This window comes from Conger conger, chromosome 5, assembly GCF_963514075.1.
Source record: "Conger conger chromosome 5, fConCon1.1, whole genome shotgun sequence".
Taxonomy (NCBI): domain Eukaryota; kingdom Metazoa; phylum Chordata; class Actinopteri; order Anguilliformes; family Congridae; genus Conger; species Conger conger.
In genome coordinates, this window is record NC_083764.1 from 9,622,515 (window position 1) to 9,645,344 (window position 22,830).

The 22,830-nt window shown below is 44.4% G+C and overlaps 1 protein-coding gene across 1 annotated transcript in view; it reads left to right on the plus strand.

The window, feature by feature from the left end:
- The first annotated feature begins 1,829 nt into the window (after nucleotides 1-1,829).
- Nucleotides 1,830-22,830, plus strand: part of cnih3 (cornichon family AMPA receptor auxiliary protein 3) — a 38,037-nt gene continuing 17,036 nt past the window's right edge. The window contains exons 1-3 of the mRNA XM_061243421.1: nucleotides 1,830-2,322; nucleotides 11,200-11,268; nucleotides 18,587-18,634. Coding sequence (XP_061099405.1) covers nucleotides 2,245-2,322; nucleotides 11,200-11,268; nucleotides 18,587-18,634 — 195 coding nt within the window. The 5' untranslated portion in view covers nucleotides 1,830-2,244. The remainder of the gene's footprint in view (nucleotides 2,323-11,199; nucleotides 11,269-18,586; nucleotides 18,635-22,830) is intronic.

Sequence of the window (22,830 nt, forward strand, 5' to 3'; positions counted from 1 at the left end):
GAATTCAACCACTGGGTGGCGGCAAGCGATTGCGCGTCACAGCAGTATTGAGCAGCAAGAACAATGAACGATTTTTTAATAAGACATTGTTATTATTAGAATTATTATCATTAGAATTATTATCATTAGAATTATTTTTATTATTATTATCATTCTTCTTCTTCTTCTTCTTCTTCTTCTTATTGGTATTATTGTTGTTCTTGCTTTTGTTATGTATAGGCCTACAGTGTTATGCAATGTTTATTATATGAACATTTTTGATGAATAACGATTATTAATATTAGTATTATATTAAAGTTATTGTTGTTATTACTATAGTCATCATCATCACCATCCTCAGCATCATAATCATCATAAACATTTTTTATTGTTGATGTTACTGACACTGAAATGCCCAAGCCAGTCCTTTCCATTGATTTGTGATGTAAGCGTTGTTGCAAATGCTAAAAAAAATACACATCAAAATACTGTATTATTTCTTTAATAGACTATCATTATCCAACATTTAATAAGAATATGGGAACATACTCGTGTGCATGATTTCAAAGTCTTGTCTCTGAAAAGATTGCTCACTATCACAGACCCATATCAAAAAGTTTCAAGATGATGACAGCGTGACAGACAGACATTAACTTCAAATCATACATACAATCTTAATGTCTGAGGGCAGAATGAAGGAATCCAATCAAGGATCTCCCATCCCTTTCCTCTGCACAGTGATACCACTATACTTATATTTCCTTAGTGTATTTCCATGATTTATTTGACTGCCGATTTCACTGTGGTGAAATAATGAGAATGTCTCATTTCCAGTTCAAATGTAAAAACTTCAGAATTCCCGAATCAGTCCTAAGATCATTAAGTAGAGTGCCTCTGAAGTACACTGTGTGACTACTGCTTGCGCATTACTGTCAGAACAAGGTGTTGGGGGTTCATGCAGGTGCCTCCGGCATCTTGCTGAGATTTGACAGTTTGACAGAACCTCAGGAAAAAAGTTAAATGACCGTAAGAGTTTTTTGTACCATTCTTTAATTTGCCGTGAGTCATGATTTTCCAAAGTTTTGGGGGAAGAAAAGTTTACTTTTTTCTATTGCTACACTTCTCTTCCATCGCCACATTTGATGAGAGTTCTTGAGATTTTAGGTGCACTTAAAAAAGACAAAAGAAAATTCTTTTTAGCTTTATGTGGAATGTGTGAGGCCTCTGGCCCAAGTGTTGGAACTCCAAGTGTCTCCTGAAATCATTTGTCTACCCCCATATGTGTGCTCAGTGGTAATACAACATATACAATCTATGAATGTAAAAAGTAAAACTTCAGAATGCAATGAGAACACAATGCCTTCCATGATATGAAGCATTACAGAATAAATACAGATATGTGTCGAACAGTGAATGAACCTCTGAATATGTGCGCAACAAAAGGAAAATAACAAGATCCAAGGTGTCATGTGCCCAGCGTTACAAGTGTAACGTTAAAAGCCATGCAAATAAACCCAGACAAATATTTGAAGTAGGTTAGTGGCGCAGGGAATTGCTTTCACTTGAGCTTGTGGGAAAAACTTTTCTTACAACCAACTGATTAATACATGCAAATAAAGCGTTCTGACGTTGTTTATGCATAATGATAATCAATCAATAGTTGGTTATGTGGAGAGGGATATCAAAGAGGTGTCGAAGTTACTGTCACTTTAAATCCACCTGTTGTGAGACACCGCCTGCGTCTTTTGAGGAGTGGATCTATAGGTTAACCGTGTTTTGAGGAGAGCTCTTATTACCTGCTATGTCGCTTGGAGAGAGTTGCTGAGCTCATGTTTAAACTCTCTCGTGGCGCCACTTTGTCGTGTCGCAGAATGGATTACCTGTGTTTGTCAGCTACGTTCCACGTCTCCGGACTGCCCTAGAGTGCAGCGTCGGGATCGCATCGCATCTACTTCGGGATATTATCGTAACCAATGTGTCTTGAGAAGAAAACCATTTGCTCCTTTTTAAAAACCCTATTTATAACACACTGTGCTTTCTTCGAATATTGTCATTATGGCGAAGCTTAGTACGGCATCCGTTTCGTTCTGAAACGCGGCGTTTGAGAGTGAAACTTGCGTACCCTTTGCTGGAGACCATCTGCAACAAATTGTTGCAAACATTTCGAAGACGATGTTTGATTGGTCTTTTGTCGCTCTTGCGCCCTAATTTTCAGTTTTCCCTCTGAATCATCTCTGGGAAAATTTCCACGGGTTCATTTAAACTATGTTTACTTTTGCTGCTTTTTGCTACATGCTCTCTCTGGTTCTCTGCGCCTCCTTGATCTTCTTTGCAATTTGGCACGTAAGTGTACATTTGACTTCCTCTCCTTTTCAATCACGCTATAATTGATGTTCTGCATGAAGGTAGCCATATGAACACATCATACCGTTTGACATGAATTTTGGACTCCCTGCTGTAGTCTTACGCATGTGTCATATTAATATATGTTAATCTATTCCTAGGCTTCGCACCCCGTCTTAACGCTGTCTTTATTCTCCTTAATACTCTCTTGACTGAAAGCAGCATACACTGCATAAATTCTACTTTTAGTTCTGTCATGAGAACCCAGCTAGGTGTAGCATAAGGCATATAACCTACATTCTTATCAGCTAGGCTAAATAAAACACAAGATGTAGGCTATTTATGTTTGTCTTTTACTTACGGGTTTTTATTTTATGTATAAGACAAGCACTCTGTTTTGAAAATGTTTTCTCAGAGACCATTTGAAGCTGACTGAGCTCTCTGTCTGGTCTTCAGCTGTAGATCTCGTGGCGCATTCCCTCTCTTGATCAAAACTTTAACGCGGCGAGTTATTTTTAAATGAAAAATGCCCGTGTGGTGCTTAGTCTATACGTGCGCAACCCATTTGAAAAGGAAAACAAACATTCGCACATGGTTCAAATCTATTAGGCTATTGGACAAGTGTAACACTGAATGTACCAACACACCTGACACATGTTTGAAATCCTCAAAATAATGTGTCAATCCGATGCATCGCTAGTGTTGATTGATTGTCAAGGCAGGGTTTCTTTTTTAATCATATCGCCGTTTCACTGAGGTCCATTCTCAGAAATAAGTAGAGGGGGAAATGCATCTCGGGAGGCTGAAATTTTCTGCAACGTCGAGTCCCTGTCATAAAGAACAGTAATGCCCCGTTTCCAAAGTACCTTGACACAGCTCCTACGCTGGGGCGGGCGAGGGCTGGTGGAAAGGGGGTGTTTGCTCCTTGTGTTCCAGGCCTCCCTCTGCGTAGCAACAGACCTGGAAAAAAATCTGACACTGGCATTTATCACCATGTCATTTATGTGCAGCCGAATTCGGGGAAAGGCAGCGGTGTTCTGGGTACGCAGCTGCCTGCTGCCACAAGAAGGATGGCACACAATTTATCCTTTAACCTTCATTACTTGTTTTTTTATCGGTTACTCTCTAACCTTGGAATATCCAGTTTCTTCGTTTAACTCGCGCAAGCGTATGGGGGGGAACGCCTGTCCCCATGGCCGGTGTCTTCTAAAGCAAACGGTGTGGTCATTTGGCAGGCTTCCCCCCCTGTTAAAACTATATTAAATGAGTGAACCGCGACCATATGGTATTTATTGGACGGACGATTGCAGTGAAATATGCTGACATGACAAACTGTGTGCGCTGTTCTAATTCTCCACGGTTAAGTAATTTTTAATCCCCGGCACGCTGCTCTGTTTCACGCAAAATTGTAGTAGATTTTTCATTTTTCTCCATTATTCATGGATAAATGGTTGTCTGTGGTGTATGTAAATGAGTGCATGCAACGCTGCCGGGCCAACCAGTACTGTCAGAGTGTTTATTGTTGATAGTTAAGTCATTAATAACTCTCTGGGAACACCCGGTCATGTCACGTTAGATGAATTATGACTACTGTGTCAGAAACCGAACTGATGGATTACGCCCATTAAGCAGGGATGTCCAACCACACGTCACTGCCTTTTTCCACTTCAAGAATGTGTGATAGAAGGCGTGTGTGTATTCTGTTGTCTGTGTGGGGGTGTTCCGTCGCGTCTGTGTGTGTGCATGTACATACAGTAAATGTCATGTACATGTGGGTGCGTGTGCACGCTTGTGTGTGTGTGTGTGTGTGTGAGCATGTACTGTATGCACAGCAGGCTATATGTTGTGTGTGTGTGTGTGTGTGTGTGTGTGTGTGTGTGTGTGTGTGTGTGTGTGTGTGTGTGTGTGTGTGTTTTTGTGTGTGTCTGGCCTTACTGCGAAGTATCGACAGTATATCTTGACAGTATGTCTCTCCTTAGAGAGATGGAGAGAGCTCTCTCTCTCTCTCTCTCTCTCTCTCTCTCTCTCTCTCTCTCTCTGGCAATAAATAGCTTAGAGGCAATGAGGACATGAGGAGAAATGTGTATCTGTGCGCTTCATGTTCAGCTCTGTGCACTGCCTGACAGTACAGTCATCTTACAGTAGCCACGTACAGCATACATACAGTATAAATACACATTAATGCGCCGTACAAATTGTTTACTGGGACCTTGTGGTTTATGGGAGAAAATAAATTAAAAACCTCTGGCAAGGGCGTAATTAAGTATTTTGAGTGGCATACGCTACGATAACGCTCTCCACGCAAACAGTCACTTAGCTGGCACACGGTGTTCTCGTTATCTTCCTGTTGGCGCTGCGGCGCACACGGGAGCGTTGGAGATCTGTGAAACAGACATCATCGATGTCTTCGAACGCCTCTCGGCGCAAGCTGGTCCCTGACGATCGCCCTCGCGGGCTCTGATGTCATCGCGAGTGTGAGCAAAGCGGTCCTTCGCGGGAAGTCATCGGCAGTTTATCGCCCGCTTGGGATACTCAGCGCCTGACACATACTGCGCCTCTGGCCCAATTGGGGACCTTCGTGATAATTTGGGATTTGTCACAAAGTCATGATGAGAGGGGCGTATGATTAAGGCACCGTCAGCTGTCTAAGCTGGATATAATAGCGTTTCCAAAAGTTTCACTCTGATGAACAGGAACTGCATGAAATTATATAAGTGGACATTTTTTTTTTGAAAATTGAACGTCTGTTATTTTCCTTCCTTCTGTGTGTGTGTCTGTATGTATGTCTATGTGCCTGTGTGTCAGAGAACGAAACAAAGAGAGAGCTATAGAGATAAAATGACAATGGGCGGTTTCAATCGCAGTCCGTATCACAGACAATGTCTGTAGTACAATAACCTATATATTACAGACCTTCAGTGAATCAGTGACGTTTTCTAAAACAGATTATACGGTTCATTGCTGACAAATTGGAGTCAGGTGATTATGCTACATTCATCACATTTAAAGAGTTTAGCTGTTTAACCTATTGTTCTGCACATATTATAAAGACCACTTTAGTTAAGAGCATTAGTTGTGTATTTAACTTGATTGTGTGCCTTACATTGTCTTCGTTTGGCTACTCTGTATCCATCTGCCTGTACATAGAAAGGGATAGTTCTCTTTCTGTTTTTTTCAATAGTAGTTTTTCAGTTTTAGTTGATATTATTTGGCCCAGACCTTTTTTTATATGGAATTGAGGATATTTTTTGTATTTACAGAAGTTTCTGATGCTTTCTGCTGGCTTTGCAGTGGTGGGTTTTGGGGTTTTTCAGGAGTTTGTGGTCCAAATCAGTGGTCCTCACTCCTGGTCCTGGACAACCGCAGGGTGTTCTGGCTTTTGTTGTTACTCTGCACTTAAATTATCAATTAAAGCAGTTCATTACACAGTTAACTCACCTCATCTGGTTTCGTCAGTTTTAATTGGTTGCTGATATTAAGGCAAAACAAAAACCAGCATACCCTGCAGCTCTCCAAGACTAGGAGTGAGGACCACTGGTCTAAATACTGTAATCTAGTCCTGGAGACCAGTAGTACTTCTGGTTTCTCCAAAATTGGAAAATCGTGGTTCAGAAAGTAAAACTCCTCTGATGTTTTGTATCAGTCACCTGGATTAGTTAATTAGCGCAATTCTTCAGCCAGAAGGTAGAGCTAATTAGTGAAATAAGCTCGCTGAGTTCATGGGTGGAAGAAACACATGGCAGCACTTTTACTTTCCGACACCAGGAGAGTGTAATCCCTGGCCAATCAGTGGCATTGTTGGACTACAGACAGGCAGCCCAGAGAACCAGCAGTACTACTGACCTTTTGGGCCAGATTTCAGAGTCTAAAGATCTAACACAGGGATCATCAAATCACGGTCCTCAAGGGCAGAGAACTGCTGGTTTTCCATCCTCTCTTAAGTGGGAGTCAGGTGTGAAGATGGTCTGGCCAATCAGTACCACTAATTGTTTTGTTGATTAACCGGCAGAAAAGAAAACCAGGACTGGATTTGGATTCAAGGGCCTGATTTGGTGATCCCTGAACTAAAGCAAGGTAGAAAATAGTTTAGACAAAGCAGATAGGGAGCACCCAAACAAGCCGGTTAATGTGCTCAACAGCCAGACAATACATTAATAAGGACTCCTCAACCAGACAACTTTACTGGGACTAGCCCGAAATAAGAAACCCTGGAGCACAGGAAGTTCAGAGCAAAACACACTGTTTAATGCAACAGGGAATGTCTACTACATCTTCCTCTGAGTCAAGACTGCTCTAGCAATCCTATTTACTTTATTGGTATATTCAAAGCTTTTGGGTGGCATAACGAGTTGAAGCATTAGTTTCGTAATATGTCCCACAATACAGACTGACACCTTCACTGTGCTGTCTGTGGAGTCCAACAGAGCAACACACAATTAAGCGTAATGTGCCACCCAGGATAGTTCTGGTTGTGGTTCTGTAGGGCAGGTTCAGTGCAAATTTTGCCCTAACGCATCGTAAGAGAGGGACTCCTCAGGTCAATGATGCTACTACAGTTACTTCTGGGCATGCTCTATAAGATGGGCAGGCCTCCGGTGCCATGGTAACACAGCCAGTGGACCACAGAATGAAAAGAAGCAGTGGCTGGCTCTGCACGTTCCAGGGGGATGCGAATGCCCCTCTGTGACATCACAAAGTGGCTATGCTGTCACAGCAGTGGAACTGCAGCCTCACAGGGGTGAGATGGCCATTCAGAACTGGGGTTTAACAAACGACATGGATTCTAAAGACCAGTGTATCGTTAGATGATGTATGATTGGTCGATGGATATAGCTACATTGTCACCAGCATTCCAATATCCTACAGTACTTTTGTATGTCATTCTAGTATAAAGAGTCGTTGTGGTTATCAAATGTGATAATCACTGGTGGCAACGATCATACAACGGCAAACTGCCAAGCAGGAGTGGCTTTCAAAAGTGTGCCTCTGTAGACCCCGAAAAGTAAAGGACACTGGGTTTACCAAGCTGACACTGGGTCAGCAGGGTTTGATAAAGAGGCAGTGCTTCCCCATTGCCCCATAATTCCGCTGTCTCCTAGCAATTCTGCCGCCTCAGTGAAAAAGCTCCCAAACTACTGAGGTGAAATAGCATTGTAGAAACCTGACGCTTTCATTGTGCTGTGCAGTGTCTGGTGGTTTTCGAAAGCTGATGTCATGGGAAGCGGGTTGGTGTCATTGGCAGTGTGGTACAGTGCCTGCTGAATAAAGATCCTGGAATACCATCTAAAAATGAAGCACAGGTAATGCAAGTTACCTGTGAGTCAGCAGCCAGCTGTACTACAAAGGTTAACCAGGTTTGTTATACACACAGATATAATGGCATATATTCTATCTCCTTACCTTTTCTGTGTCAGACCTGCATTCTGCCTCAGGCGATTCTTACAGTGGGTCACACAGACTTGATTAGTTGTCATCTGTAGGATTGTCACACATTGCATTACATTACATTACATTATTGGCATTTAGCAGACACTCTTATCCAGAGCGACGTACAGTTGATTAGACTAAGCAGGAGACAATCCTTCCCTGGAGCAATGCAGGGCTAAGGGCCTTGCTCAAGGGCCCAACGGCTGAGCGGATCTTATTGTATCTACACTGGGATTCGAACCACCAACCTTGCCTGTCCCAGTCATTTACCCTAACCACTACGCTACAGGCCGCCCCTGTACAGGTTTTGGCATGATGTAGATTTTTAGTTACCAGTCTAGCACCTGCCGCTTAGGCTGGTTTCCAGTAAAAATGCAGGTCAATTAATGACTATTCCATAAGGTCTCTGGGGTCACATTGCAGTGCATTCGGTTTACAGCCATTAACCAAGCACCTTAAAGGTACAATAGGTAATTTCACACTTCTAACGGTCAAGAGAGGAATTGCAGCAACAAACACGCACAAACCACAACACTGTTTGTCCCTCCCCCTTTTCTCTAAAAGACATTGAAATCCCCCCCCCCCCCCCCCCCACCCCCCCATGCCATTGACTGTGGCAATTAGAACCAATGAGTTTCAATTATTGTACAGCTATACAATGTTTTGGTACAGAGTGTCGTTCCATCAACTGCATATATATATTGTAAGGACTATAAACACAGGTAGAGAGTGAGTCAACACGCCAGTGAGCCTTTTTCAATGATAGGAAGGGATTTCCAGTGGTCTTGTAACAATGTTTTCACACAAAAACCTATTGTACCTTTAAGTCCCGTTAAAATAAAGGGTTGCCGATATAGCACTGTGAGAGCTTTTACCAGTGAGGCCGAGCAGACATTGTGCCAGGAGCCTGTGAATAACTAGCACCATTGACGCCATTTACCTAAATGTACTCTTGTATTGATGTTATTGATCTTAGTGGATAATTGCTCTCCATAACCGCTCTACAGTGAAGGCATGCATTCAAGTTGAATTGCAGCAGCCATTTTCGTTTTCTTTATGTGCATTTTAATGTGTTTAAGTGAGATCTCCTGCCCCTCTCATCTTGGGTCTGTCCTCAACTGGATTTTTTTTCCACTGAGTAAAGTTAACTTAAACTGCCAGAGTGATGTGCACTAAAATAGAATTAAACTGGAACTGTGTACCCATGCAGACAGACAGGTTCTCTAGAGAGGCATATGTCTCTCACAACAAATGTATTGCTCCACCCAAGTTATTTTTCAAACATTGATGACCCTTCTTATTAGCCTATTTTACTTCCTATTTCACTCTTACAATAAAATATAATACAATAAATTATATAATGTATAGCAATTATTTTATATGAAGGTTCCGGTTATTGACGGCTTTTGCATGGTCTATGAGGTAAGGTAAGATATTCCTCACCCTTAATAAATGAGTTATAAATGCTTATAAAACAATTTCAATTCAATTCAAATTCAATTACTGCTGTGAAGAATTAGTTGGCTTGTGTTAGTGTTTCCTAGCAAAGTCATTTGAAAGAGGCAGTAAAGTAATATGAAGAAGTTAATAGAAATATGTTAATACTACTTAATGTATTTCTTCATGGTCTTTTAATGTAACACACTCCATGTGTTACGCGTAATTATTTTGATTTTAACAAAATCCCACATCACTGGAATACATAAATTAATTGAAAAACAAATAGTCAAACAGTTCCATATGCTTTCAGTGTTTATGGTATTTTAAAAAGAAATAATGGGTTTTATACTTGTACTGGACTTGCGTGATAAGCTGTTTATTCCAGACTTTGAGAATAACGCTTTTATATTTTGCATTTGCATGTGTAATGTTAAATGTACCCCAGCACACAGCATTAATTAGAGCAGGCAGCGAATGAAACGGTGGCAATTTCTTGTGATCGCTTGCCAGCCAGAGGTATTGTGCTGGTGAGATTTTCCCCAAGCAAAGAACACCATTACCATGGTCCTTCTGTGGTGCCAAGAGACACAGATGTTAGCATGTTTACAACAAACCTCCCAGGAAGGAACAGAAGAGTCCTTTCTTTGACTGACATTTCTGACAGAATATCGTTCAGCCCCACTGCAGAAGGCCTTAAAAGGCACGTCAGAGTTTGGCGTTGTTTGTCAGTGTTTAATTCTTTTTTTTCCTCTCTTTTTTTTTTTCTACTTCAGGATGTCAACGGTAGTAATCCCCGGTTCTGAATCCCGGTGGAATATTCTGGAAGTCTTCCGGACTGTAGCACGCACTGCTCTTGGACAGGTTGTCTGGCTTTTTCGGTTGTGAGTGATTTGTGCGCTGGGCTGTTTGTAGCATAGGCTGAGGAAATCTGTAGGAACCGTGTGAATACAGTATTCATGCACACTGTGCTTGTACAGTATATTGGCCTGTGCAGCTCTCTTCTTGCTCAAGGTGGGCTCATGTGGTTCTGTTCCATTCATGAATAAAATAAGAGCACTGCTTCATTATTTATGTGGCCTTTGGTGTTGTAGGTTTTTGTTTTTGCTTTCACTGGCATTATACGCACACAGGTTATTGTCTTCATTAATGTATGAACGCAGTTGGTTTGGGATGAATGCCATAATCTCCGATTTCCTGTTGTAGTTGACCCAAGTAGCAGCGGGCACAGATTAGAGTAGCAACACGAGAAAAGCGTTCAGTGACCCACGTATCCAGATTTTCCTCCCGGCTTCGACGCGGGTTAAGAGGTGCAGGAAACCTTCCCTTGGAAAGGCGGTAGCGTGTTAAGGACGGGCTGTGATCCAGTTGGAGCGTCATCGTCTGCGGAACGAGCGTGCCTTCCCCCGTGTGTGTGCGGGCGGGGTTGTTTTTTCGGGTTGGGATTCCGGTCACGGCCGCCGTAAATTGACGGGGCGGGAGAGCGCGGTGAAGGCTCGCTGCGGGGCCACGCTGTTGTATTTCGCGCGGAGCGCGAGGAAGAAATGCAGCCGGCTCTCCCTTTATCTGCCGCCGTTGTTTTCCGCTGATTGTATCCGCCGGGATCGCGCGTCAGTGCCCCCCCCCTGGATCCCGTCTACTGTACGCGAGTCCTGATATCAGAGCCGGCGCCGCGTGCCGAGGATCTGCGCCTCATTACCGCCGCCGGGCCGCTCTGAATTGTTTACGGTTCGACGCCATTGATTGGGCGGCGTGTTTTGATCTCGGAGGTGAATTCCAGATGAATCGGAGGTGAACGAAATGACGTGTGCGAACTGTTCTCTCCCTCTCAGGAGGGGGGGGGGGGGGGGAACTGAAGCTGACCTTTCACACTTCCAGTAGGCTAACTCTCTGTTCTGTTCTTTCCCCCCCTCTCCCTCTCTCTCTTTCTCTCTCTCTGTCCCATTCTCTCTCTCTCTCTTTCTGTCTCTCTCTCTGCTTCTCTCTGTGTCTCTCTCTGTCTCATTCTCCCAGATAACGGCCTTCGATGAGCTCCAGGCGGATTTCAAGGTCCCGATCGATCAGGGCAACCCACTTCACGCGGTTAGTAGAGGGAAAAAAAAAACGGTTCTGCTCCCTCATCCGCCTACAGTATTGATGTGCGGGGGACACTGGAGTTTGGTGTGGTTAGGGGAGGCCTTTCATCTGTGGGTGGAGGTGTCAGGTACCAGGTGTGATTCTCCCACTTCTCCAAAAAGCCGCTCCTCTCATCTGCAGCGGGACATGAATAATACAGGAGCCAGCTGTCTAAATGTCACATACATTTCCTCCCTGAAGAAGCACCAGCATAGACCTGATAACTGACAGGCTAACGGCGCGGGGGGGGTGGGGGTTATTTACAGTAAACTGGGGGCTGTGGAGGAGATGTGCCCACCATCTCTTGCCAAAGCAAACAACGGGCGTTTTGCTCACGCGGTTGGAGGCCCTCACCACAACCGTACACTGGGACTGCCATGACTGGGGGCACCACCTTTGAGGTGGGGGGGGTGGGGGCTGGGTACAATTGGCTCCATCCTGCCCGGTTTAGGGGGGGGGTAGGAATACATTTTAAACTGCTGAGCTTTCCGCATTAGGACCGGGCACCCAGAGATATCTGTGGTGAAAGATGCTGGTTTGTTAAATTAAAACTATCAGTACTCGTAGCTGTCTGTAACAGTCCCTAATAAGCACAGCTGTGAAATGCTTTTTTTTTTTAAAGTGCTACTCAGACAGGTTATGGTCATTACTTCATGCTGAATAATATATGAGCCTGAGCTGGCTACACAGTAAAAGTTTTCAGTGTGAAATCAACTCTCGCAGAGTGCAAATTAGCCGTAAAGTGTAAAGGTTTGGAGGTTACGTGGTTAACATTTCTTTAAAGCCAGCCTATTGGTTACCCTGTATCAAGATCTCATGCTGTTCTGCTCTGCCACCCCCCCCCCCCCCCCCCCTTTCTCCCTGCATTATGGGGGGGGGGGGGGGGGCAGGGTGGCAAAGATTGATCACTTCCCCCCCCCCTGCTGATCTCGCCACCCAACCTCCTTACCTTTGCACCGGGGCAGGCTAATTAGCGGCTCCAGTCAGCCAGCTGCTCTTCGGGAAAGGCAGAGTGCATCCTGGGAGCTCTCGGCGGGGTGCCGGGGCAGGCTGAACACACACGCTGTGCAGCCGCGGTGACAGGCGCTGATTTAGCGGCTCGTTCTGGCAGCAGACACGCCGGGGCGCGCGCCCGCGCATTCACAAGCGCTAAAGAGGGGCCGACGCTTCGCCCGCCATGCGGCAGATGTGGCCCGCCGTCTGCGGGTCGGGCTGATTCATGGCGCGCCACCCGACCCCCGCCTCCCCCCCGTGTCGGCGTTACTGATTACGAGAGGAGAGGGGCGCCGGCCCACTGCGCTTCATCGCTGTCTGGGCACGGCGCAAAACGCAGACACTGTGCCGGAATAGAGAATGAACTCTGTGTTCTGTGTTCCGGAGGGTTCTAGCACTCGCCTGCAGACACTGTGCCGGAATAGAGAATCTACTCTGTGTTCTGTGTTCCGGAGGGTTCTAGCACTCGCCTGCAGACACTGCGCCGGAATAGAGAATCTACTCTGTGTTCTGTGTTCCGGAGGGTTCTAGCACTCGCCTGCAGACACTGTGCCGGAATAGAGAATCAACTCTGTGTTCTGTGTTCCGGAGGGTTTTAGCACTCGCCTGCAGACACTGCGCCGGAATAGAGAATCTACTCTGTGTTCTGTGTTCCGGAGGGTTCTAGCATTTGAGGTACATCATTTATTATTTAGCATGAAGTAATGACCATAACCTGTGTGAGTAGCACTTAAAAAAAAAGCATTTCACAGCTGTGCTTATTAGGTACTGTTACTGACAGCTACGAGTACTGATAGTTTTGATTTAATGACCAGACAGAATATGGCGGAATATGGAATATGGAATCCACTCTGTGGTCTGTGTTCTGTGTTCAGTGTTCCGGAGGGTTCTTGCACTCGCCTGCAGACACTGTGGCGGAATGGTGAACCCACTCAGTGTTCTGTGTTCTGTGTTCTCGAGGACTCTAGCACCTCCATGCAGACACTGTGGTAGAACAGAGAATCTACTCTGTGTTCTATGTTCCGGAGGGTTCTAGCACTGACCTGCAGAAACTGTTGCGGAATAGGGAGTTCACTCTGTGTTCTCTGTTCTGGAGGGTTCTGTCTGTGCTCTGCTGGTTCTGGAGCTGTGAGCCAGCATATTGAATAACAAGCATTCCCACAGAAGCCTATAGCCTTGTGGCTGAGGTAGTTGACTCGGACATGGAAGATTGGTGGTTCAAGGAACGTACACTCAACTCAGGTACAAAAAGGGCCTAAAAAGGTGCCTACAAATGCTTGTCACTGGGACAACAGCCAGCAATAGTGTATATCATTATATCAGTATATCAGGGTACAGTAAAAAAAATAATGTGATCAGTGTAGCTGTTGGGCTCCCGAGTAAGGCCCTTAACCCCGCTTTGTCCCAGGACAGGCTGGCCCCTGATTAGTCTAGTCAATTGTAAGTCGCTTTGGATAAAAAAAAGCGTCAGATTAATGTGATGTAATGTAATGTAACTAATGTAATGTAAAAATGCGTGTCATTTACCACTATGCATTGAACCCATGCATGAACCCATGCCATAAATGATGATCGTATTTTACATTGGTAAAGGTTATGGCTTCATCATGCTCTGCCTGTTGCGATACTTAAATAGCCACTCAACAATAACCATTGTGTAAATTTTCCAGTTTGGGCTTGCCTGTTAATCATTCAATAGGCCCTTTCCAGTGCTGATTCAGAACAATGATTTTTTTTTTTCTACACTGAATTATCAGTGACCCTGTCATAAACCGTGGGCGATATTAATCTGTGCCACCTCATAAACCTCAGTGTTCTAGATTAATTTCAGCGGAAGATATCAGGCATGCGTTTTCAGCATGTTTAACAATCACAGAAATGAACCTGTAGTACGCTGTGCACTGTAAAAGGGTCTGCGGTGTTCGTCTGGCACCATGTAGCCCATCGTTCCTCCTCCGTCAGCTCAGGAGTGGAGCTACAGTGCGCGGTGTTATCGGTTGCTTTTCTGAACTCTGGATTTTATTCACACCCTCTGGCCATTCCCATGCTGAGAGAACAGAGAGAAGGGTTGGCTTGACTTTGACAACTTTTTTGAGCAAAAACAGCCGGAGAATGATTCTGCCCTCGAATTCTCCGTGAGAACCGCAGATCCGTTGGAGGGAATGACCCGTCACTGTCAGAATTCCACAATGTCAAATCCCAGTCCTGCCCCCTGCCTTGCCTGCGGAATAATGAAATGCAAAAAGTGTGCCAGTTCGGCTGCAACTCTCCTGCGCTGAAAACAAATTTGATAAAATTTTCAGGTTTTCCCAAGTGAAAATGTTTTGGTTAATTTGAATGAAAACCTAAAAACTATAGATAGGTGTAACAACAGAAATAAATGTTAGGTTTATCCAATGAGGCATTTCTTTCAGTGTATCTTTGCCTGACTGTGTACCAGTGGGTAGAAAATGGGCAGAGATGTATTGCTCGGTGTCAGAGCCATTGTACTGCTGGCTTAGGGGCGGCTGCTGAATTTGCCACCAACATATTTTCGGCTGTTTGATGATTGAGATGAAAATATTATTCATAAACTGACCTACATCACCACAGTGTCAACAATACCTCCTGCTAGCGGCTGACTTGGTTGTTATGTGTACAATGCATCTTATTCCTACAGTGTTTTATAAATATTATGTGGAAAATGATTGGCCAAGAATCAAGGATTCCTGTTTCATGTAGTTCAAACCCGTCTGCATGATGGACCCTGCTTTGTGCTATGTCCAGAACGTTCCATAGAAACCAGCAGTGGTTAGCCATGCCTGGAACTTAAGCTCAGCTAAACATGCTACCAGGGCAGACTTCCCCTGAACAGCCCTAGGAAAACACAAATAGATCAGCCCACACTGCAGATCCATCTTATCCAGCTGCATTACAGCATACTGTACCAAGCAGACCCATCACTGCAGTACCAACTCCATACCGTATGTTAGCCAGACCCATGACTACAGTAAGAACTCCATACTGTATCAACCAGACCCATAACTACATTAAGAACTCCCTACTGTATCAACCAGACCGATAATTACAGTAAGAACTCCATACTGTATCAACCAGACCAATAACTACAGTAAGAACTCCCTACTGTATCAACCAGACCCATATCTACAGTAAGAAATCTATACTGTACCACCCAGACCCATAACTACAGTACGAAATCTATACTATATCCACCAGACCCATAGCTACAGTAAGAACTCCATACTGTACCAACCAGATGGAAACTACAGTAAGAACTCCCTACTGTATCAACCACATTCAACCATGGTAATAAATCCATACTGTATGTGTCTACCAGACCCATAACTACAGTAAGAAATCAATACTGTATCAACCCGTCCCATAACCAGACCCATCATAAATATTCCATCCCGTCAGTAACAACTCCATACGGTGTCGACCCAACCCACACCCATTGTTCAATCAACATAGTGTATCGACCAAGCCCATACTCACAATAGCAACTCCATACTGCATCAGCAAAATCCATACCCGTAATACTGTCAACATACTGTGTCAACCACACCCACCCCCATAGCAATACAGTATCACCATACTGTAACCAGACCCATAGTAGTACAGTATCACCATACTGTATCAACCAGACCCAGACCCATAGTAATAACATTACACCACCAGACCCCTAAAATATAGATTTTAAAGGAATGCATCAATGAGATTTGGCAGCTGACAACCTCTCCCAGAGGGCTCCAAAGTTCTTAATACCTTATATCTTAATGCAATGAGAGATGGACCATCCTCCCTCTACTCAACTACTGTTTCTGTTTGGCCAGTGAACGCTGGTACACAACATTCACTTGTCGTTCCCTTGGGAGAGCTGGGGAGCTCTTTCCAGTTTGAAGGTCAAGTAGAACTTTGGGGGGAGGGGTCCTCCGTCTTTCAGTTGGTGTTAATTAGCCGTCTGTGATTTTCCTGCCAAAATTGTTCTTTTGTTGTTGTTGTTTTTACCATTTTTTTTTCTAGTATTGCACAACTTGTGCGTCAAGTGAATTGTCTCTGACTAGCATTTCAAAGTGAATTTGGTCTAATTGCTTGCTAAATATGCGCGTTGGTATGTCGGCTGCTTCTGGAATACATTTGCATCATGTCCTTGTTCAAACTGCAACATGAAAATCTGAGGAAGAAAAAAAAACAGCACATTCAGATTTGATTAAAGGTTATGTAGGTCAAAAATAAGTGCAGCATATTTTAACAGCAGCTGCTTTTATGATATGCCATTGGCACATTCTTTATGGGTTCAATCAAAGTTTGCCCGTTCTCACAAACTGTCAAGAGGAATCCAGCAGTAGCAATAAGCATTCTCAGTGCTAGCTGTTTGAGACTTTATGTGTTTTCTCTGTGTTTTCTGCAGTATAGAGTCTAAACCCCATCTCAGTTATTTGTTATTTCCCTGCCTCTGTTAAACCTGCAGTTCTCTTCAATTGCTTAGACACTGTAACTGAATCTGTAGACATATTAAAAGCAAGAGTCGTAAAGCCGGGCTGTTTCAGAAAACCTATGAAAGCTTTAAAGTTGTTTTCTCTCAAATTGCAATTCTTGCTAATGTTTTCTCAAAACTCTTTTCACACACACCTGAGCTTAGAACTGTCGAGTAGTCACCGTGCGAACATTATTTTGATAATTTAATGAAAGAAAATATCATACACATTTTTATTTACACATTCTTCTTTTGTACTGTTGTTTAGTAATGGATGCACAGGCGTTTGACTTGTGTTCTGTTGTGTAGTGGAATAGTGTAGTGGAAATAATTTGTCTTTTTTTAAGTAAAATGTCCGATGGTGGCACGAGAACAGTAATTTCAGTTGAATGATGATGGAGAACTAAATACTTAGTGCACATGGTAAAATGTCCCATGTGAATTTAACAGAGTGCATATGTGTACATACGCACTCTGTAAGGCTGGGTTTAACACTGGTAATTTCACTGTGTATGTGACACTTTGGATTACCAGAAGAAAGCCATTGCTTGGGGGGCGGTGGATTAAGAGTGGCATGTACAGTACAAAGTGTTTCAATGGCCTTACTTCAGATTTAAGACCTCTTTACCTGAGGTTACATTATTCAGAAGCTTAGTCCAGTGGTATGAATAATGAACTACGCCAGATGAAGCGTTTCTTTCTTGGGGAATTTTTTTTTTTTTAAAGAATGCCAATTAAATATGTATGTTTGGACCTCATTAATACAGCCTTTCAGTACAACAGCAAAGCCCCCCTACAGCAGAAGCCCATCAAGCAGAATGCTTTCAGAGAGACACAGGCTGTTTCCAACTCCCTGTCCCTCAAATCCCATTTATTCAACCTTCCACATTAAAGCACATAATATTTCTCCCTCTCGGGCTTGGCTGCGGTTCCTGCCGGCTGAGAAACTGTTTCTCAAATACAAATAAATAAATAAAAATGGAACATATGAAATATATATATATATATATATATATATATATATATATATATATGTGGAAGAAATAAGTTTTAATATCAGGTTTCTGATATTAAGTGGAGAGGATACCTAACCCTGGTTGCCATGCTGAATACAGGTTACTGGTTACTGTTGTGGCGCTGCCGTATAATGGAGTCAGAGACGAGGCCACGTTTGTAAGCTGTGTGATGTGAAAGATGAGTGAAGCTCTTTAAAGGCACATTTTGCCTCGCCCTCACCCTGATGGCGGTGCTCGAAATGCGGCGCGTGATGTTGTTGGCAGTTCTGCCGCTCTGTGACCCCGCGGAGGCCCGAACGAGGAGCCATTAACCGGGGAAGACGAGCCCCTGTAGGGCCCGTTAGCTCGTAGGTCCAACAGCACCTCGGGCGGACCGCGGCTAGGAGACAACGGCATTAGCATCGCGTCTGAGCCGGGAACGGTTCCGCCTCCTGCCTGCTCCCCGCTTCAAAACATATTACAGCGGTTTATTTTTCAAAGCCACTGCAAGATAGAGTATGTATGTAAATAAATAAATTTAAAAGATTTTAAAAGCCAAGGAGTATACTTATGGGAAGGTCATAGTAACTGCACGTAATTACCTGTCTGAAACACCATTAATGAGATTTCTTGTAGTTTCCCAGCATTCTTTGTGCATTAATTACCTTTGGCTGCAGCCCTGAATTACTGATGCGAGACCAGATTGCTACCTTGTGGTGTTACATGTATGAGTGGGTTTTGCATGTGGCCTGTGGGCTTTGCCTGTGTCCTTTGTGTCTCTGGGGAATTAACTGTTTGCCCCTGTTCTTGTCATCTGCAGAGGGAGAGACTCAGGAACATAGAGCGGATCTGCTTCCTTCTGCGAAAGGTAACTGTCATATCCCTAACCCAAACACTAGCCCTAATCCTAACCCTACCCAAACACTAGCCCTAACCCTAACCCTAACCCCACTCCTAACCCTAACCCAAACACTAGCCCTTATCCTAGCCCTAACCCAAACACTAGCCCTAATTGTAAACCTATCCCGACTCCAAACCCTTGCCCTAACCCTACTCCTAAATCTAAACCTTGCTCTAATCCTAACCCTAACCGTACTCCTAAATCTAACCCTTGCTCTAAACCTAACCCTAACCCTAGCCATAATCCTAACCCTACTCCTAACACTAGCCCTAATCCTGTTAAGTGAACCTTCTTACAAACATGCTGTACAAGCTACAGTTGTGCATCCATATTTGTTAATATCTTGCCTTCCACAGATAAAAAATATTATCCCAACATAATGAAGAGAAACATCCATTTCATGGCTGCATAGTAGGTGAATCCAGACATATGTAGTGTGTCTGGATATTCATTACAATAGTATTCCCCCAATCCAGTAAAAAGATGAACAAAATATCTCTCTCATTCTGTCTCTCTCACACATACACACACTTCCTCTCCCTCTATTACTCTCTCCTTCTGGGTCCTGTCCTCGTTGTATACGCTTTCAGCCCCTGCCTAAATGCTACTGACATTCTCCCCGATAGTATTACATACGCTCAGACAGCATTGTAGTAGCCGTTCCTCCCGAACTGAATGAAACCGGTGCTGATGCATATGCACGCATTTCGCGAGATATCTGCGAATCCTCTCCTGATGTGGCAATTGGCTGGAGACACCGAATCCCCCCAATAAATGAGTCATGCAGCCGGATGACGAATGTAATATTTTTTTGAACTTATACTGAAGCATTGGGGAGTAAAAAAAATACTGAGTAAGCAGAATAAGTGAAATAGATTTTTTTTCTCAGTCAAGCATATATAAAAAAAAAATGAAATGCAGACCCGCACGTCCTTAATGAGTTATCCCGCGCGGAATGAGGCGTTTGACTAGCGCTGTGCTTTGATGGTTATTGTCATCTCTGTGGCACCTGCCGGACCTGGGCCGCTAGGCTAGCTGTGATAGCGCAGCATCAATCTGGCATCTGTTTCGGAGGCCTGTCTGTCCGCGAGGCCACGCTACCTGCGCTCCGGTCCCGCTGTGTGACCGCTGGCCCGGGAGAGGTTAGGCTTGTCATCCTCTGTTTATCTGCTAAGTACAGCCTGAGGTCCGTGTCACATAGAGGCGATGGCCGGTGGATGGTGGGGGGGCGGGGGGGGGGGGGGGGGGAGCAGTGTCCTTGCCAGAATGACCCCTGCTGCACATGCGTGCCCTGAATTGTTCAGTTTTCCCTGCCATGCAAACTCAGTGCTATGTTCTTCCAAATTACCTTGTGGTGTCTTTCATATGGGCATAAGACACGTTTTTTTTTTCGAAACAATCTTGGTATCTGAAAACTCTTATTTTTATCTAAAATATTTTAAATTGTTGCCCCTCCTAGTCCCAGGTACGGAGTAAAAACTGTTGTCTGTGTTGCTTTCCATGCATAGTTTAAGTATTTGCACTGCATTTCTGATGCTTAGTATCCCTTGCAAACCTAAAACCTTGGCAAGCCAACTGGTTCAGGTCTTGGCTCTGTGATGAATATCATTCATAAGTGTACCTACTGCATATGATCGATAAGTCATTTCAGAGTGTACAATCTGAGGAATCGTATGCTCAACTATTCATTTTCCATTCCAGCCAAATAGGTATTGCAATGTACTTTCAATTGATCAGCTCTGCAAATAAATGCACAGAGATTAATAATGGAAGCCTGCTCAGTGAACATGCCATGTCCATATTGACAAATTCATAATTTCATAATTAAGTGAGAATCTGGACAGGTGAACAATGATTAATGTTACCTTTTTCTTTTTCTCCCACCGCCAATAGATTAGCTCAGGTAGAAATCTTGAAACTCCTTCCAAGTTTCTAACGGAAATGTCTGCCCTGCTTCCCTGCTTGAGTCAGTCCCTGGTCAAAGTAAACCTCCATGTTGTCTATTATTGATAAGCAAGTCTTCCCCTTGTCAAAGTAAAATCGAATGTGCCCACCCATTATCGGACAGCGCAGTATATGCTATCCCTAGTGCCTATCACACACAACTCTGCATTCAGATGGTAGAACATATCTTATGTCGAGATCACAAGATTAAACAAGTAGTGATCACAAGAGAACAACTTTTGTTATGTTGAGATCACAAGAGAATAAACTGTAATCTCAAGATAACGGCTTGCTTGGCCTCTACAAACTTCCATAAATAAGGGCTTGTTATGTCTTCTATTTTACACAGAGCGCTTTAACGTCTAGCTAATTTGGCATTCTGGAGTGCCTCTCTAATTGCTTTGTGTGGGCCCAAAAAAATAACTCCCTCAAAATTCTGCATTCTGAAAATGTGTGACAGCTTAAGGAATCAAACAACAAGCACATCAAAGCTGAACCGAGGTAAGAAAGGAGAAAGCCCTCCCCCGGTGGATTTCTCTCCCAGGTACAGGAAATTGCCAACGTTTTTTTTTCAGCATCTGAATAATCACAGATTATGTAAAAGCACTGGGCTTTAATCCTAGGCAGGAGCGGGGAGAAATGTTTCTTTTCCGCTCGACAGGCTCTTGACAGCCACCAGCAGGCGATGTAAATGAATATTAATCGCGGGCTGGGTCGTCCTCACCTCTGCTCTGTAGGCTGTGCGTCTCCATCCCACACGGTCGTGTGCGGGAGGAACTGCATTTATAGATTCCTCACTCGAAATGCTATTTTACTTCCTATGTTGCTAATGGAGATGTACAATACAGTTCAACTTTTAATATTTAGATATTGCCGACAATGGCGGCCGGGGCCTCTCTGTGCGGAGTTTGCATGTTCTCCTCGTGTTTGCGTGGGTTTCCTCTGGGTACTCCGGTTTCCTCCCACAGTCCAAAGACATGCAGGTTAGGCTGATTGGAGAGTCTAAATTGCCCATAGGTATGAGTGTGTGAGTGAATGGTGTGTGTGCCCTGCGATGGACTGGCGACCTGTCCAGGGTGTATTCCTGCCTTTCGCCCAATGTATGCTGGGATAGGCTCCAGCGACCCTGTTCAGGATAAGCGGGTTAGGATAATGAATGAATGAATGAATGAATATCGCCAACAACAGTCTTGGCATTCCCACATGTAGGGAAAAGGAATGTTGAAATTGTGTTTTGGATTTGTGTTCTGCATCTCTCAAAATACCCTTAAAAGTTCCTTACATTTCTGTACGGGAATGTACAGTAGAGTGACTTGTACAGACACCGTCGTAAAAACTCATTTCTCACTTTCCAAAAAATTCAGCGATAGCTGCCTTTCATAGCGATCGGGAGCGGCTCAGAAAGCTGGCCTTCTATATTTCATAGCGAGTCTGACGCGATCAGGCTTCAGAGCGAACCAGATCTGGGCCCGGCTTCCCAGGAACCCTTCACCGCACCCTGGCCGCTGTTTCTCCCCTCTAATTTCATGCTTCTTCTTCTTCAAAAAAAAAAAACAGAGTGCTCTTAAAAGTCTCGACAAAGCCGTGCAGCCGGCGGCGGCGGTGTCAAGGTGAACCCTCCCTCTGAGCCAATCAGAGGAGGCGGTGTTGGAGCGTGCGCCCGGCCCCCACGGGCTCCCTCCCCCCGCCGTGTTTATTCTTCAAACGGGGAAGCTGCTTTTTGATGTTTCAGTACAAAGGTTTCCCGGTTCTTTCCCATCGTGGCGCGCGCCCGCGCAATTCGTCTTTAAAGGCGTTAGCGCGTTAGCCGCCGCTCGATGGCGCGCGGCGGGCGGGCGGGCGGGCGGGCGCACGAGCGTAGCCTCCGCGCTTCAGAGGAACGCAGCGTAGCGCTCCCCCTCCCACGGCAGCGGCTAGGCTTACGGGCTGTGGCGATACGGCCTGTCAGTCAGGCGCCACGCTGGATACAAGTGTCACCCGGGCTTAGGGACTTACAGCCGGCACGAAACGCGTGCTAAGCCTGGGCCCGCGGAATGTTTTTTTATTTTTATTTTTATTTATTTATTTTCTGCTTCCTTAGACTGAACGTGGAGCATCACACACTTTTCACGATGTCATCTGAATCCGGGGTCCTTGGATGTCGTTTCCGAGCGCGCCTTGCCGCGTTTGCGCCCTTTTACGCGGATCTCGTTTTCCCTCTGTTTCCTTAAGATTGTCCT